This window comes from Ictalurus furcatus, chromosome 23 (genome assembly GCF_023375685.1).
Source record: "Ictalurus furcatus strain D&B chromosome 23, Billie_1.0, whole genome shotgun sequence".
In the NCBI taxonomy this organism is placed as follows: domain Eukaryota; kingdom Metazoa; phylum Chordata; class Actinopteri; order Siluriformes; family Ictaluridae; genus Ictalurus; species Ictalurus furcatus.
This window is the reverse complement of record NC_071277.1, coordinates 9,163,866-9,178,353: the sequence shown is the minus strand read 5'-3', so window position 1 is coordinate 9,178,353 and position 14,488 is coordinate 9,163,866. Positions and strand designations below refer to the sequence as shown.

The window sequence follows — 14,488 nt, the reverse complement described above, 5'->3', positions numbered from 1 at the left end:
GGTCACATGATGAAGCTCTTGTGGTTTTATTTTTATATCTCTGAGCATTAAAAAGGTCTGACCTTGGAGTGAATTTGCGGCGATCGCCCACTCCTGGGAAGATTGAGAACTCTCTTGAAGGCTCTCGATTTGTAAACAATCCTTCTCACTGTAGAATGGTGAATTTCAAATTGTTTGGAGATGACCTTATGACCCTTTCCCAGATTGATACAGAGCAACGGTTACTTGTCTGAAGTCCTGACATCCTCTTTCATGGCATGATGTAGACACACGCCTTATTGCTCCAGAACACCAAACCAAACAAAGTTCTGATTTTACAGACATAGTTACACTTCTTGATGATTGCTAATTTTTCTCTTAAGGGTGTCCATATTGTTTCCCATCTGGTTTTGCTTATTCAAATAGCAACATGATTATTAATTAGGTTAATTAATGTTTTGTTAATTGGCTGTTTTTGTCTGTGCAGAAATGTACTAAATCAGTGCACAGGTTTTTAAATATCTGCTTCTTATTGGCTATCACCAGGCGAGGGGGTGGGGCTAATCTCAAGCTCCCTTAGTGAGGAAAGCAGGGAGGATAAAGAGAGTGATTTAGGGCTAATCTGATTAACGCTCGGAGAAACGCTCCCCCGGTTTGAGTCGCACAGTCAGGATGAGCCTCGCAACGCTTTCACCGGTTTCATCAACGCCAGATTAGCAGGTATGAATTTTAACACGTTTTAGTGACGTCACACAGCAGGGAGATGAAGACGAGGCCGACAGGTGACACCAGCAATGCGGACTGGATGGGTTCCCTGTGTCCTTCAATCACCGCCATGCCGCTTAAATACCTCGCCGTGCCTGGTGGGTCTGTAATTCACCTGATTATCTCCACCAAGAGCTCCTTTTAGTCCTGAAGAAATTCATTCATTAAAAATTCAGTTATGTAAGCATGCACACAGATATTGGATTCTTTGAAAGATAATGTTGTGGACTTTTTTATTCTGGCAGAGCAGGAAATTTAGAAAGTGTTTTTTTGTGGTTAATTCTTCATATGACGTAGTCTCTCTTTAATTTTTTTTTTTTTTAGTCAACAACTTTATTATATTTCTTCCTGATTAAATCTTGAAGTTTTTGCTAAAAGTGCTTCTATGCATGTAACAATCACATAATGAATACTGAGAGAAGGAAGATTTATAAACGGGATCGTTTGGTTTGTTAGATCTGGTCTGTTTAACGTTCATTTAAATTTGTTGCGGCGATGGAGAATAAGTCACTGATGGCGAATCAGTGGTAACTGCCCATGACCCTGAAAAGGATTAAGCGGTATAGAAGATGGATGGATTGATGGATGGATCAGTGGTAACTGGAAATAATTAAATTAAAATACATTTTGAGAAAGAATCCGCTCTTATCCTAGGATTAATTCACTCACGCCACACATCAACACGCCTACAATACCTTACAAAAACCGACTTACAATATTGTTAGGTTTCTCATTTCAGGATTATGTTGATGTTTTTTCCAGGCTGGAAAAATATAGGGGGCGCTAACCATGATAAACCACTCCTTTTAAGTTCTGCTGCTATGTTAGAACTTGCATTCCGGTTCTGCTCTACACTTTAGGTTCTCACGACTCCTTTAGTTTCTGGGTGGACGAACAGGCTCCGGTCGGGCCTGATCAGAAGGCGTTCGTCAAGCACCTAGCATTCGTGTTCCGTCTGCTGGCCAAAAAAGTGATGAAGAAATGGTCCATGACTCAGAATCTGACCTTCAGGGAGCAGCTGGAAGTCGGCATTCGCTACTTTGACCTCCGAGTCTCGTCTAAACCTGGAGAAACAGACCACGAGGTCTACTTCATCCACGGCCTGTTTGGGCTCAGGGTGCGAGACGGACTCAGTGATATCAACGCCTTCCTGAACACTCATCGCAAAGAGGTCATCTTCCTGGACTTCAACCATCACTACGCCATGAATGACGATCACCATCGCTTTCTCATTAACATGCTCAAGGATGTTTTTGGATCGAAGCTGTGCAAGATCAACGTGGTGGAGGACATCACGCTGGACTACCTGTGGGAGAAAAAGAACCAGGTGCTCTGGAGATTTTAAGCTTTTGAATGTAATATGTTGAATAAATCAAATCAGGATGTAAATCCTGACTCATACTGACATCACATGCGAGCTAATTAATAACAGTTAAGCGGTTAGATATTAGGTATGGCGGAAGGACTTGCTCTAATTTGCATATTCATGCTTATTTATTAGACTAGTGTTTTTAATGGAGTTTTCAAGGTTATTTCTAGTCAGACTTATTGTCCAGCTCTCCATGTTTTATAAATAACAATGTTCAAGCTTACTTTAAACAAATTTCTCTAATACGATTAAATACGTCTCTAATGTTGTAGGTCAGGTCGGAGGTGTTACTGTGCACTGACCCTAATCTCAGAGATTACAGTCTTACTTCCTGTCATGAAGACGCCCGGTTATATTTATATGTTAAGTTCATATTTTTGCTCGTTTATTTTGTATTTATACTCGCAGGTCCTGGTGTTTTATCACCACCCGTCCGCTAAGAGCTGCCCACTGATGTGGCCTGGCAGTAAAATCCCAGCGCCGTGGGCCAACACCACCGACACCACCAAACTCATCCAGTTCCTGGAGACCACGCTGGGCGAGAGGGCCAAATACGGCAGCTTCCACGTGTCCCAAGCCATCCTCACACCTCGCATCAAGACCATCATCAAAGGCCTTGTGCGGGGACTGCGCAACTACCTAGTCGAGAAGTGAGTTAACGAACCGGGTTAAGGCAGGTTGATTCTGGTGAAGTTTTCTGTAAGGAGACGTTTTGCAGAAGGAGTCTCCAGTGCTGGCGCTCAGTAACAGTCAGAGGTAAAGCCGTAACTCAAGTCTTCAGCGCAGAGTAGTTTACTCGTTGTGATTTTTTAATCATTTGACAAGCTGCGTTTCAAGAGGCCGAAAAAAGTGACAACTTCCACAACTTTAAATGTAACTACTCTTAAATACATTTTATTTTTAAATTGTAATTGCTGTAGTATAAGAGGAATAAAACAATTAGTTTCCTAAAACAGCACACCCTGTTGTGATTCATTCCTTACATAACGTGTATATAGTACACAGAATATATCCTATATTCATGTTATCTTCTTCATATAGACTAATGTTCTATATTCTATACCTATAATCCTATCATTGAAGAAAAAGTGATCAACACAAGGACTAGTTATAACTAATAGTGAAAAGAATGCATTGGGTACATCGATAAAAGATGTTTGTGCATCTTTTTTGCACGTAAGGATATTATGTTATGTTAGTATGTAGTATAGCAACCCATAAAACTCTGTACCCGGCCATATTACAAGCTGTTTGCTGGGTGAAGTGTTAGTGTTGTAAAATGCAGTTTTAAAGTAGCCACTAGGGGTCACTGACATACACAAAATAGAACGTAAAAATCTATAGTCTTCAAAATTATTTTCATTAGAACATGTGGAAATAGTGGGCACACGGTGGCTTAGTGGTTAGCACGTTCGCCTCACACCTCCAGCTTATGAGTAACAGGAGAGAGAGAGAGAGAGAGAGAGAGAGAGAGAGAGACAGAGACAGAGTAGGAGTAGTGGTGGTAGTGGATGTAGTAGGTGACCTGGTCACACCATCGTCAGACTCTCAGGAAGATGTGTAATTGTGCGTATGCGTGAGGAAGTGGGAATGTTTGTTATTCCAAGATTATTCCAGGATAAACTGCACTAGAGCTTCTCACTTTCTGGGTTTGTTCTGAAGGAGGAGGGAAAACTTTCTCTTTTTGCTTGAAGTTTCAGTCTGTAGCGATTAGTTGGGTTTAACCTCGTTCTCTTGTGTACACACACACACACACACCACTGACTGTATATATTACTGGATGTCAAAACTGAGGCCAAAATGTCTCCGAGGCCCTCTAGTGGGCTGGCTGGAGTATATTTGTTTAACCCCGCCCATTCCCATGTTAGTGAATAGGAAAGGAGCCAAACGTACCCGTGAAGTGCCTTGAAACGAACAAAGCTATTCGACGTGTTGACGTAAGTTCCACTGAAATAGGAAACAGGAAGTCAGGGCTGGACATATGGAGTAGCTCTGCCACCTTTTTAAAATAGCTAATAGTGTTTAGCCTACCTCACAGCATGGGCTAAGCAATGCTTGGCAGTTTGTACTATGGATGTTTATAATGTTGTGGGTGGGATACTTCAGATTCTAGAGAGCATTTGATTGGACAGAAAATCTGAAGTGCAGAATGATGTCATCAAAATTGTTAATCTGTATCGGTGGTAGAAAGAGACTGTAAATTTTCAATGCACATATCTTCTAAATGTGAATTTTGTCATTGTTTTGGAGCGCACAAACTTATAGATAACCTTAAGGCTGACATATTCATACTAACAGCCACAAAATGTCCATTTTAATTTCATTTGATGGGGACTTTAAATTGCAGCTCCACAATTTATTTTCAGAAACAGTGTTCTGTCGTTCTTACAGGTTTAGTTAGTTGATATTTTTCCTAATGATGAATGCATTTTATAGGAGTTATTTGAGGATGAATTAAAGGGTGTGGTTAATGAGGTGATTGACAGTTTAGGGTTGGGTTTGAAATGAAGGCACGCTGCTGATGAGTTGTGTTTCCTGTCTCGCACAGGAACTTGCCGGTCATCATGGCGTGGGTGGAGACGCAGAAACCGGGTGTGGATGGTGTGAACATCATCACCTCAGACTTTGTGGAGCTGGTTGACTTTGCCAACACCGTCATCAGACTCAACGACCTTCTCCTCCTCCCACCGAACCAGGCAGTTACGTGACCCCTACAGCACCCCAAGGACATCGCAACCAAAGTCACGACACCTCCATGGAGTTTAGAAATCACATGACCATCATCATCAACATCATCACTGACCTGCCGTTATTTTCAAAATTATTGGCACCCTTCATTAAAATGAGTGAATGTAATTTTTTTTCTTACATGGAAAATTTTTTCTTAAGTCTTATTTATTTTTGTTGGTTTCAAAATCATCAGTGCACTAAATGAATGTTTTTTGCTGAAAAAAGTCGTGTTCGGTTGCAGCCTGACAGAGAGAGCCCCATGACAGGCATAAACCCCTGTTTGGGCAAAGCCCTGTGATGAGAAAAAGGCCCTAGGTTGAACAGAAGCCCCCTGCTGGGCACAACATGTGTTGAAACATGTTGGGCCGAAGCCCCTGCTTGCCCAAAGCCTCATGTTGCACAGAAGCCCTTGATTGGCCAGAGCCCCACACTGGGCAGAAGCCCCATGTTAGGCAGAAGCTACTAATTGGCCAAAGCCCCATGTTGAGCAAAGTGGGTAGCAAAGAGGTCACTTGATGTTTTTTTAAATAATTTTTTAAATATAATTTTATGTTAAATCATCTGAAAGGGTGCCAATAATTAATTGGAGTTGACTTTAAAATAGATTATTATTATTGTTGTTGTTGTTGTTGTTGTAAAAAAAAAATACATGGTCATTTGATTTTTTATTTATTTTTTATTTTTATTTTTAACACTCAGGGTTAATAAACGTAATGAGGTAAATCTAATTTATTTGTGATGTTCATTCCCTTTCTGCTCGCTCTGAGTAATCGTCTGCTCTCTGGTTGTGGAAAGTCGGGAATGCTGGTGCAGAAGATGGGGACAGTTTTGTGGTTGGTGTCTCGAGCGTATTTCTGCTGTAATGTTGGGTTTCAGCTGAACACACGCTTTCTCTATCTCAGCATCTCTGTCTATTTCCTCTCTTTCCTCTCCACCAGGCTGCAGGTTTGCACTTCAGGGCTCAGGTCAGGAGCAAACACTCGAATCTCATCAGCTTTTAAATGCTTTATTTTTCCGCTGGAAAGAAATTATTTATCTTGCCTGAGCAAAAAAAGAAGGAAGGTGACAAACTCATTGTGTAATTACGCCAATGGCTCGATTGTTTCTGCGGACATTTTGGGAAGTTTGCTGTGTGTTTGTATAAGAGGTTTGATTTATCCAGAAGCCACAGTGACCGCGAGCAGCTGCTTGTGCCAGACAGATCCTGACAATGATCAGTTTCTCCATTTAGACTCTTCTCTTCTGAAACTCTATGTTTAGACGTTCCGTCTCTGTATAAAACAACACACACACACACAAGGGTCGCTCAGATAAGCTTCATTTTTGTTTCGAGAGAGAGAATAGAGAGAGAGAATAGAGAGAGAATAGAGAGAAGCGGGTGAGGGAGCGAGCGTTTATAGCTGCTGTAACGTAAGTGAGAACAGGAACTGACTTGTTGAATGTAACTATAAACAGCTAAAGAGTATGACGTGTCATTCTAATACATAACACAATCGAACTTGTTGAGGGAGAAGAAGTTCTGGAATGTTCCCAGATTGGATTTTCAGGCCTCACTGAAATACAGAGAGAAGAAAACAAGAGATCTAATCGTCTCCACACAGGGTTTTTGTTTCTGCCTCCATTACATGCACCATTTCCTTTCTCCTCCAGATTCTGCTTTTCATTTCCATCCTTAATGACCGAGTTTAGATTCTTCATTCTAAACGACAGTTTCCTTACACACACACACACACACACACACACACACACACACACCGAGATTTATTATGGTTAGAAAATATTCAGGGAAATGAAGTGTGCTTTCATCTCTTATAGTGAGAACAGTGTTTTAGCGTGTTTGGGGTTTATTTTGTGTGCAAAAGTTTGTGCACCCTATTACTACGCCTAATTCTCCCCCATTTCATTGTGCATTTCTGTCTTGACGTTATATCTTGTTATCCCATCCTTCAGCTGTTACGCCACGGCCAGCAGAGGGCACTGGCTCGGCTCCTGACGAGTCACGTGACATTGTTTTTGTTCGCTCGCTTCCGGATTGAGCATTTCGTATTAAGTGACTTTAATTTGCCCCAGGTGTCCATGCTTTGAGTGAATCATGTTCTTTATTTAAATGCCTGGGTGACTGAGCACTTGGCTCATTATTATATGGTGGCTTTAGTTGATCCTGGTTAGTATTGTTTGGATCAGTAGTCTCGTTTGTTTTCCATGCCTCGAATGTTCTCGTTTCCCGGTGAAGACCGCGTCTACTTTAATCGTGAGTTTTGTGTCTAATAAAGTCTGTGACCTGCATCCGCCTCCAGTCTACGTTTCGTAACAGAATACTGAGCCCAAAATGCAGAAGCAGCAGGTAGCCATGAGCGCCGCCGAAGAGGCCAGGATTTGGGCGCTTTACCGTTCGTCCCTGGAGATGAGCAAACAGCTCGAAGAGGAAATTGCTCAGCGCAAAGCCGAGCTGCGCACCGCGTCGTCCTTCGCGCCATTTACCCTGTCCCCGCTGCCGAAGAGTGACGCCGTGCAACGCAGCCAGCAAAATGATCTGAGCATCTGGGGCTTCCCACGGCAGGGGAACTGTACAGCGCCACGCAGCCAGCAAAGTGACCTGAGCATCTGGGGCTTATCACTGCAGGGGAGGTGCACCATGCTGTGCAGTCCAGAGGTGAAGGCTGGCCCAGAAGTTTTTGTGGGGGGCAACAAGGACAGCAGAGCTCCAGCCTGAGGCCTTTGGGGAGGTCTCAGCTGTGGAGCTCCCACCTGAGGTCAACATGGCGACCTCAGAGCGACAGCTTGAGGCGGCTGAGGAGGCCATCCCGCTGCCCTGCCCAGCCGAGGAGGCCGTCCTGCTGTCCAGCCCAGCCAAGGAGGTCGTCATGCTGCCCTGCACAGCCGAGGAAGCTGTCCTGCTGTCCAGCCCAGCCGAGGAGGTTGTCCCGCTGCCTTGCACAGCCGAGGAAGCTGTCCTGCTGCCCTGCCCAGCTGAGGAGGCCGCCCAGCCCTCCAGTCCCGCTGGGGATGCCGCCCAGTGTTCCAGAGCCGTCGGGGGTGGCGCCCAGCGTTCCAGTGCCGTTGGGGGCGGCGCCCAGTGTTTCTGTTCCAGAGCCGCTGGGGCCGGCGCCCTGCGTTCCGGAGCTGGCGCCCTGCATTCCAGAGCCGCCGGGGGTGGCGCCCTGCGTTCCAGAGCCGCCGGGGGCAGCGCCCTGCATTCCAGCGCCGCTGGGGGTGGTGCTCCGACTTCCAACCCCAGTGAGGGTGTTGCTCCGCCCCTCTGCTGCCTGACGGAGGCTGCCTCGCTTTCCGTGGCAGCGAGAGACAGCTCGCACAGGGGCCGGGGACCCCCGTTGGAGGGGGGTTCTTGGTGCTCTGGGAGGAGCACCCTTTGGAGGGGGGTTCTGTTACGCCACGGCCAGCAGAGGGCACTGGCTCGGCTCCTGACGAGTCACGTGACATTGTTTTTGTTCGCTCGCTTCCGGATTGAGCGTTTCATATTAAGTGACTTTAATTTGCCCCAGGTGTCCATGCTTTGAGTGAATCATGTTCTTTATTTAAATGTCTGGGTGACTGAGCACTTGGCTCAGTATTATATGGTGGCTTTAGTTGATCCTGGTTAGTATTGTTTGGATCAGTAGTCTCGTTTGTTTTCCATGCCTCGAATGTTCTCGTTTCCCGGTGAAGACCGCGTCTACTTTAATCGTGAGTTTTGTGTCTAATAAAGACTGTGACCTGCATCCGCCTCCAGTCTACGTTTTGTAACATCAGCGAGTTCAGAGAGCTTGTTTTCCTGATTCCCTGCAACGCTTAACATAACTGCTCAAGACTTTGAGCCTGTCTGATCTTTTAACACCTTAAACATGACTCAATGGGGATACAAACTTTTAAGCATGCTTATAACAAAAAAATAATATTAAGGCTGGGTCTGAATCAGAAAGGTTTATTTTATTATTATTTTTTTAAAATATTAATTCTGGGATTATTTCAGATTATTCACTCTGAAGTAAACAGCAATGCTTTAACTTGAGCTCAGTTATCATTAACACTTTTTTCTTAGCATAGAAAACTTTTGAGTTTAGAGTAATGAAAGAGGAGGACTGAAGTTTACTGTAAAAATAAATAGCTTAAATGCATGTTAAACAAAATTTGATGTAACTGGATTAACTCATAAACTTTGTTTTAATCCAGGTTAAAGTTTAGACCTTGTTGGTGCAATCTGGCCTAAAATGTGCTAATAAAGTAAACTGAGAAACATGAACATGAAGATTAACTGTAAAACATCTTCCTGTTATCCCTCGAATTTCTCAAGCAGAAACTAGGGGGGTTACAAACTTTTGCACTCACATCTATACTACCTGAATTTTAGCACTGAAACCGAACAGATCATTAAAAAAGAAATCATCTGACTTTATAACAAGTACTCCTCCGGTGACTCTTTTCTTTCCCTCCTGCTCACTCTGTCACTCCCACTCATTCCTGCTCCTCATTCATCCCTCCCTCCCTCTCTATTGTTCTTGTTTTCATTCTGTCTCCCTCACTCGTTCCCTCCCTCGGCTGACGAGATCCAGGTCTTCATGTGGCTTCTGAGTCAATATCCTACATAAAGAGATGCTAATTGTTCTGTAATTCCACATGAGCAGCTCCAGGCCCTGTGCCTTCCAGCTGGCGCAGGAGATTCAGTTGGATCTTTCGTTCCTTTTATTTCTCCTTCTTTAGGCTATTTGAGGATCCTGTCGGGTTCTCCCGGGCTCTGAGGAGAGGCAAGGCTTTGTAAACCGCCGCTGCTCTGTTTCTCAGACGGTTTTACCCCGGGTGAGAGCATCATGATTAATGATGGCGTGTCTTATACAAATGAAGGTTCACCAGAACCAGTCTGCTCATCATACGGTGGATGGAGCTGTCAGTCTTAAACTGAATCATTTTGCTCTAACAGCACTTCCTGAAGGGTTTTATTCCTCACAGCAATTTTTATTAACTCTTCACTGCAAAGAAGCATAAACTCCTCTGTCCTCAAGAATAAAGTTACAAAGCTCTGACACTGGAGACTCCTTCCGTAAATAAGGAGTTATATAAAAAACTCCTTACACAAAATTTCACCATATCAACGATTAAATGATTTTTTTTTCATTGAGCTGTTACTATAGAAACCGTAACGTATTAAAACAAGTGCATTAATATAAACCTGTGATTTCAGTACTTCCAGAAAATTAATCAGCACTTTTTGACCAATCGGAATCCAGAATTCAGCAGCGCCATGGTGTACTCTGGATTTCGCACATCATATGACTTTTAAGGAATAAAAGTGTCTTGAAAGATTTAGAAAAGACTGGATGACTTGACTGTATGATATTGATAACTAATAAATAAGTAATAAATAAATAAAATCATATTGCACCTTTCTGAGATTATCCTCAGTATTGTTAGTATATTGAGAAGATCGATATCTCCTTCTGCTTTTCACGTATAACAGGTGTTAAATATAAGGCGACAAAAACATAATGTATTTTATAGGAATTTAGAAAATAAAGAATTCTATTAAAATTCCATCATAGCACCAATAAAATCCCCACGCCTAATGAATGATGGCTGAATGAATGTTTGATTTCGTGTCTCAGCTCTAGTGTCAACATGGGCTTTAACACATGCTTATTATTTTTTATGCAAAAGACAGCGTGCACTTTTGACCTGATGTTCTAAACCCAACCTCTCTTTAACGTTCTTCTAGTCTTAAAGCCATTTCCAACTCGGTGACCACAAACAAGCTTTCTAACTCAGAACACATGGGGAGAGAAGCTAGAGAAGAACTGATCGTTTATATAAACACGAGCGTCCATTTTCTTTTGTTTCTGCACAAAAATCTGCTCTCTCTGTCTAATAATTCCATGAGCACAGTGACACTTCATTCATTCTTATAATAATAATAATAACAATAATAATAATAGGGCGCACGATGGCTTAGTGGTTAGCACGTTCGCCTCACACCTCCAGGGTCTGGGGTTTGATTCCCGCCGGGGCCACGTGTGTGCGGAGTTTGCATGTTCTCCCCGTGCTGTGGGGGTTTCCTCCGGGTACTCCGGTTTCCTCCCCCCCCCCCCCCCCCCCAGTCCAAAGACATGCATGGTAGGCTGATTGGCGTGTCTAAAGTGTCTGTAGTGTATGAATGGGTGTGTGAGTATGTATGTGATGCCCTGTGATGGACTGGCACCCTGTCCAGGGTGTACCCCACCTTGTGCCCGATGCTCCCTGGGATAGGCTCGCAGGTTCGCAGGTTCCCCTGCGACCCTGAAGAAGGAGTAAGCGGTAGAAGATGGATGGATAATAATAATCATCATCATAATCATAACAATAATAATGTCCTCATAAATACTTACAGGATAGTGACAAACATCATATTGCACTAAGGGAAAACATTTGCAGTGCAGCAAAAAATTATAATAAATCACTGTTATGATGATAATTAACAAATGATTTATAATATATCATATAATAATGATTTATATATATCATTGTTGTGCACTGAGCATGGAGAATTTTATTTTCAACTGTGGGGAATTTGTGAGGCCAACTGATTTTTTTTTTAATGTTTGCAAAATATTGCAATATTGCATTAAAATAAAAGTAAAAGAATCACAGATTGCATGTGTTTTGTATTTTTATGTATTACACATTTTTATAAATTTGATAAATTGATCAAGAGGAAAAAAAAATTAATCATCACGTCTAGAGTTTTTACTAAGAATACTAATCATCATCATCATCCATCCATCTTTTATTCCGCTTTATCCTTTTCAGGGTCACGGGGGAACCTGGAGCCTATCCCAGGGAGCATCGGGCACAAGGCGGGGTACACCCTGGACAGGGTGCCAAATCATCACAGGGCAGAATCACATACACACTCCGGACACTTTGGACATGCCAATCAGCCTACCATGCATGTGTTTGGACTGGGGGAGGAAACCGGAGTACCCGGAGGAAACCCCTACAGCACAGGGAGAACATGCAAACTCCACACCCACAGGGCCACAGTGGGAATCAAACCCCGACCCTGGAGGTGTGAGGCGAACATGCTAACCACTAAAATAAATAGATAAATATAAACTGTGACTGTTAGGGATACATAGCTGCTATTTGTTTTATATGTATTTAGGATTTTTAAAAAAAGAAATGAATGAAAAAGGGGAATCATATACCAGGTGAAACTGATGCCAAATAAGTGTCATTAGTGTAATTAATTCATACGCAACGATGTCACAAATAATAATAATAATAATAACAACAACAACAACAACAACAACAACAACAACAACAATAATGATGATGATATTATTATTATTATTATTATTATTATTATTATTATTATCGTTGTTGTTGTTGTTGTTGTTATTATTATTATTATTATTAACAACAACAACAACAACAACGATAATAATAATAATAATAATAATAATAATAATAATAATAATAATAATAATAATAACTGCATAAACGCTCTTAGGGGTTATTTCAGTTGGTTACTGAAGGCACCGCGGTGTTTAAACACCTCATGATTATCCTCATTATCAGTGCAGAAGGGGCGAGACTGAGGTCACGACTGCGCATGCGCACACGCAGGTCTTCCAGCTGTGGCGCATTCCACCGCTGGTGGAGCGGGACGAGGGCGCGCGCGTTCGGTGTCAGTGTCGCTCCTCTCAGTTCCCGTGATAAATCACCGCTTTATTCACGACATAATCCCGAATTAATCTGAACACAACACGAACCGTGTCGCTCTGTGTTGCTTCCCGGGTCGTGTTTTTGTTGTTGTTTACTTTCTCTCTTTTTTTCTTTTTTTTTTTTTGGCGCACGTGAGGAACGCGACACTTGACAGGATCGTCCATGATGACGGGCATCGGATCTGCCTCGGTGAGAGATTTCAGATTTTATGTTAAGGGTTTATATGATAAAGTACTTTCCGTGTTTTTTTTTAAATCATGGTAAAATAATGATAATAAGTACTGCTGTAGATCTCTACTTATTGTGCACGAGCACATTACAGTTTGTGGTGAATGTTAATCTGTATCTAGGCACCAAATATATATATATATATATATATATATATATATATATATATATATATATATATAAATCAATTATTTTAATTGTTTATATATTTATAAATATTGGGGATGGTAGGAATTTTGTAGACTCGGGGGTTGTGGGGTAGTTGGGGGTTATGATGTGTTTGGGGGGTTGTAATGTGTTTGGGGGGTTATGGGGTAGTTGGGGTTATGTGTTTGGGGGGTTGTGGAGTAGTTGGGGGTTGTGAAGTGTTTGGGGGGTTGTGGGGTAGTTGGGGGTTATGTGTTTGGGGGGTTGTGGAGTAGTTGGGGGTTGTGATGTGTTTGGGGGTTGTGGAGTAGTTGGGGGTTGTGAAGTGTTTGGGGGGTTGTGGGGTAGTTGGGGGTTGTGATGTGTTTGGGGGTTGTGGAGTAGTTGGGGGTTGTGAAGTGTTTGGGGGGTTGTGGGGTAGTTGGGGGTTATGGGGTAGTTGGGGGTTATGTGTTTGGGGGGTTGTGGAGTAGTTGGGGGTTGTGATGTGTTTGGGGGGTTGTGGAGTAGTTGGGGGTTGTGAAGTGTTTGGGGGTTGTGGGGTAGTTGGGGGTTGTGGGGTAGTTGGGGGTTATGATGTGTTTGGGGGGTTGTGGAGTAGTTGGGGGTTGTGAAGTGTTTGGGGGGTTGTGGGGTAGTTGGGGGTTATGGGGTAGTTGGGGGTTATGTGTTTGGGGGGTTGTGGAGTAGTTGGGGGTTGTGATGTGTTTGGGGGGTTGTGGAGTAGTTGGGGGTTGTGAAGTGTTTGGGGGTTGTGGGGTAGTTGGGGGTTATGATGTGTTTGGGGGGTTGTGATGTGTTTGGGGGTTGTGGGGTGGTTGGCGGTTATGGTGTGTGTGGGGGGGTTATGGGGTAGTTGGGGGTTATGGGGTAGTTGGGGGTTATGGTGTGTGTGGGGGGTTATGGGGTGTTTGGGGGGTTATGGGGTAGTTGGGGGTTATGGGGTAGTTGGGGGTTGTGGTGTGTTTGGGGGGTTATGATGTATTTGGGGGGTTTATGGGGTAGTTGGGGGTTATGGGGTAGTTGGGGGTTATGGTGTGTTTGGGGGGTTATGGGGTAGTTGGGGGTTATGGAACCCTTCAGAAACCTTTTTGCAACTATTACTGAAAACAGAACGGTTCCTAAAAGAGCCCTAATAAAGAACCTGTAACGCATGATGTATTGAAGTAAACTGTAGGACGTAAGGTGTAAAAGTCTGAGGTTTTTTTGCATTGCATGGGTCATTGTTCTGCGGTCCTTCACACGTTATTTCACTCTGTTTTAACTCACGTAATCATTAACCAGCTGCTGGAGTAACGTAAGTGTGTTAACCCTTTCATTCATGAAGTATCAGAAATCATATCCAGATTTTAAAATATCTAACTAATGTAAAGAATGTATTTAATAAAGGTGTTCACTAGATGAACATTTAGCGGTTTTTCTTTTCTTTTCTTGCTTTCTGAGACAAGTTGAGGAACCACTAAAAGTTCTCCCAGGATTTCAGGAATATTTTGATTGTAAGAGCAGGACTGAGTAACATGGTGTCAATGGAGCAATGACTGTACAGGTCTCTCTGTTGCCCCTGCATACCAAAAGATG

General features: G+C 43.0%; 2 protein-coding genes across 9 annotated transcripts in view; both read left to right on the top strand.

Annotated features, from left to right (window-relative positions):
• The first annotated feature begins 633 nt into the window (after positions 1–633).
• Positions 634–6,130, top strand: plcxd2 (phosphatidylinositol-specific phospholipase C, X domain containing 2). Its single transcript, XM_053611120.1, has 4 exons — positions 634–842; positions 1,605–2,071; positions 2,522–2,763; positions 4,662–6,130. Exons 1-4 carry the CDS (start codon positions 743–745, stop codon positions 4,819–4,821), a joined length of 969 nt encoding a protein of 322 aa, XP_053467095.1. The 5' UTR covers positions 634–742; the 3' UTR covers positions 4,822–6,130.
• Positions 6,131–12,419: 6,289 nt separating this feature from the next.
• The window catches only part of phldb2b (pleckstrin homology-like domain, family B, member 2b), a 47,564-nt gene continuing 45,495 nt past the window's right edge, over positions 12,420–14,488 (top strand). For 4 of the 8 annotated variants that reach the window (XM_053611111.1, XM_053611114.1, XM_053611115.1 and 1 more), the window contains exon 1: positions 12,421–12,724. In XM_053611111.1, the coding sequence (XP_053467086.1) occupies positions 12,698–12,724 (27 nt within the window). In that variant the 5' untranslated portion in view covers positions 12,421–12,697. Of the gene's footprint in view, positions 12,725–14,488 lie in introns of all 8 variants that reach the window. The other 4 variants (XM_053611112.1, XM_053611110.1, XM_053611117.1 and 1 more) reach the window with 3 other exon arrangements.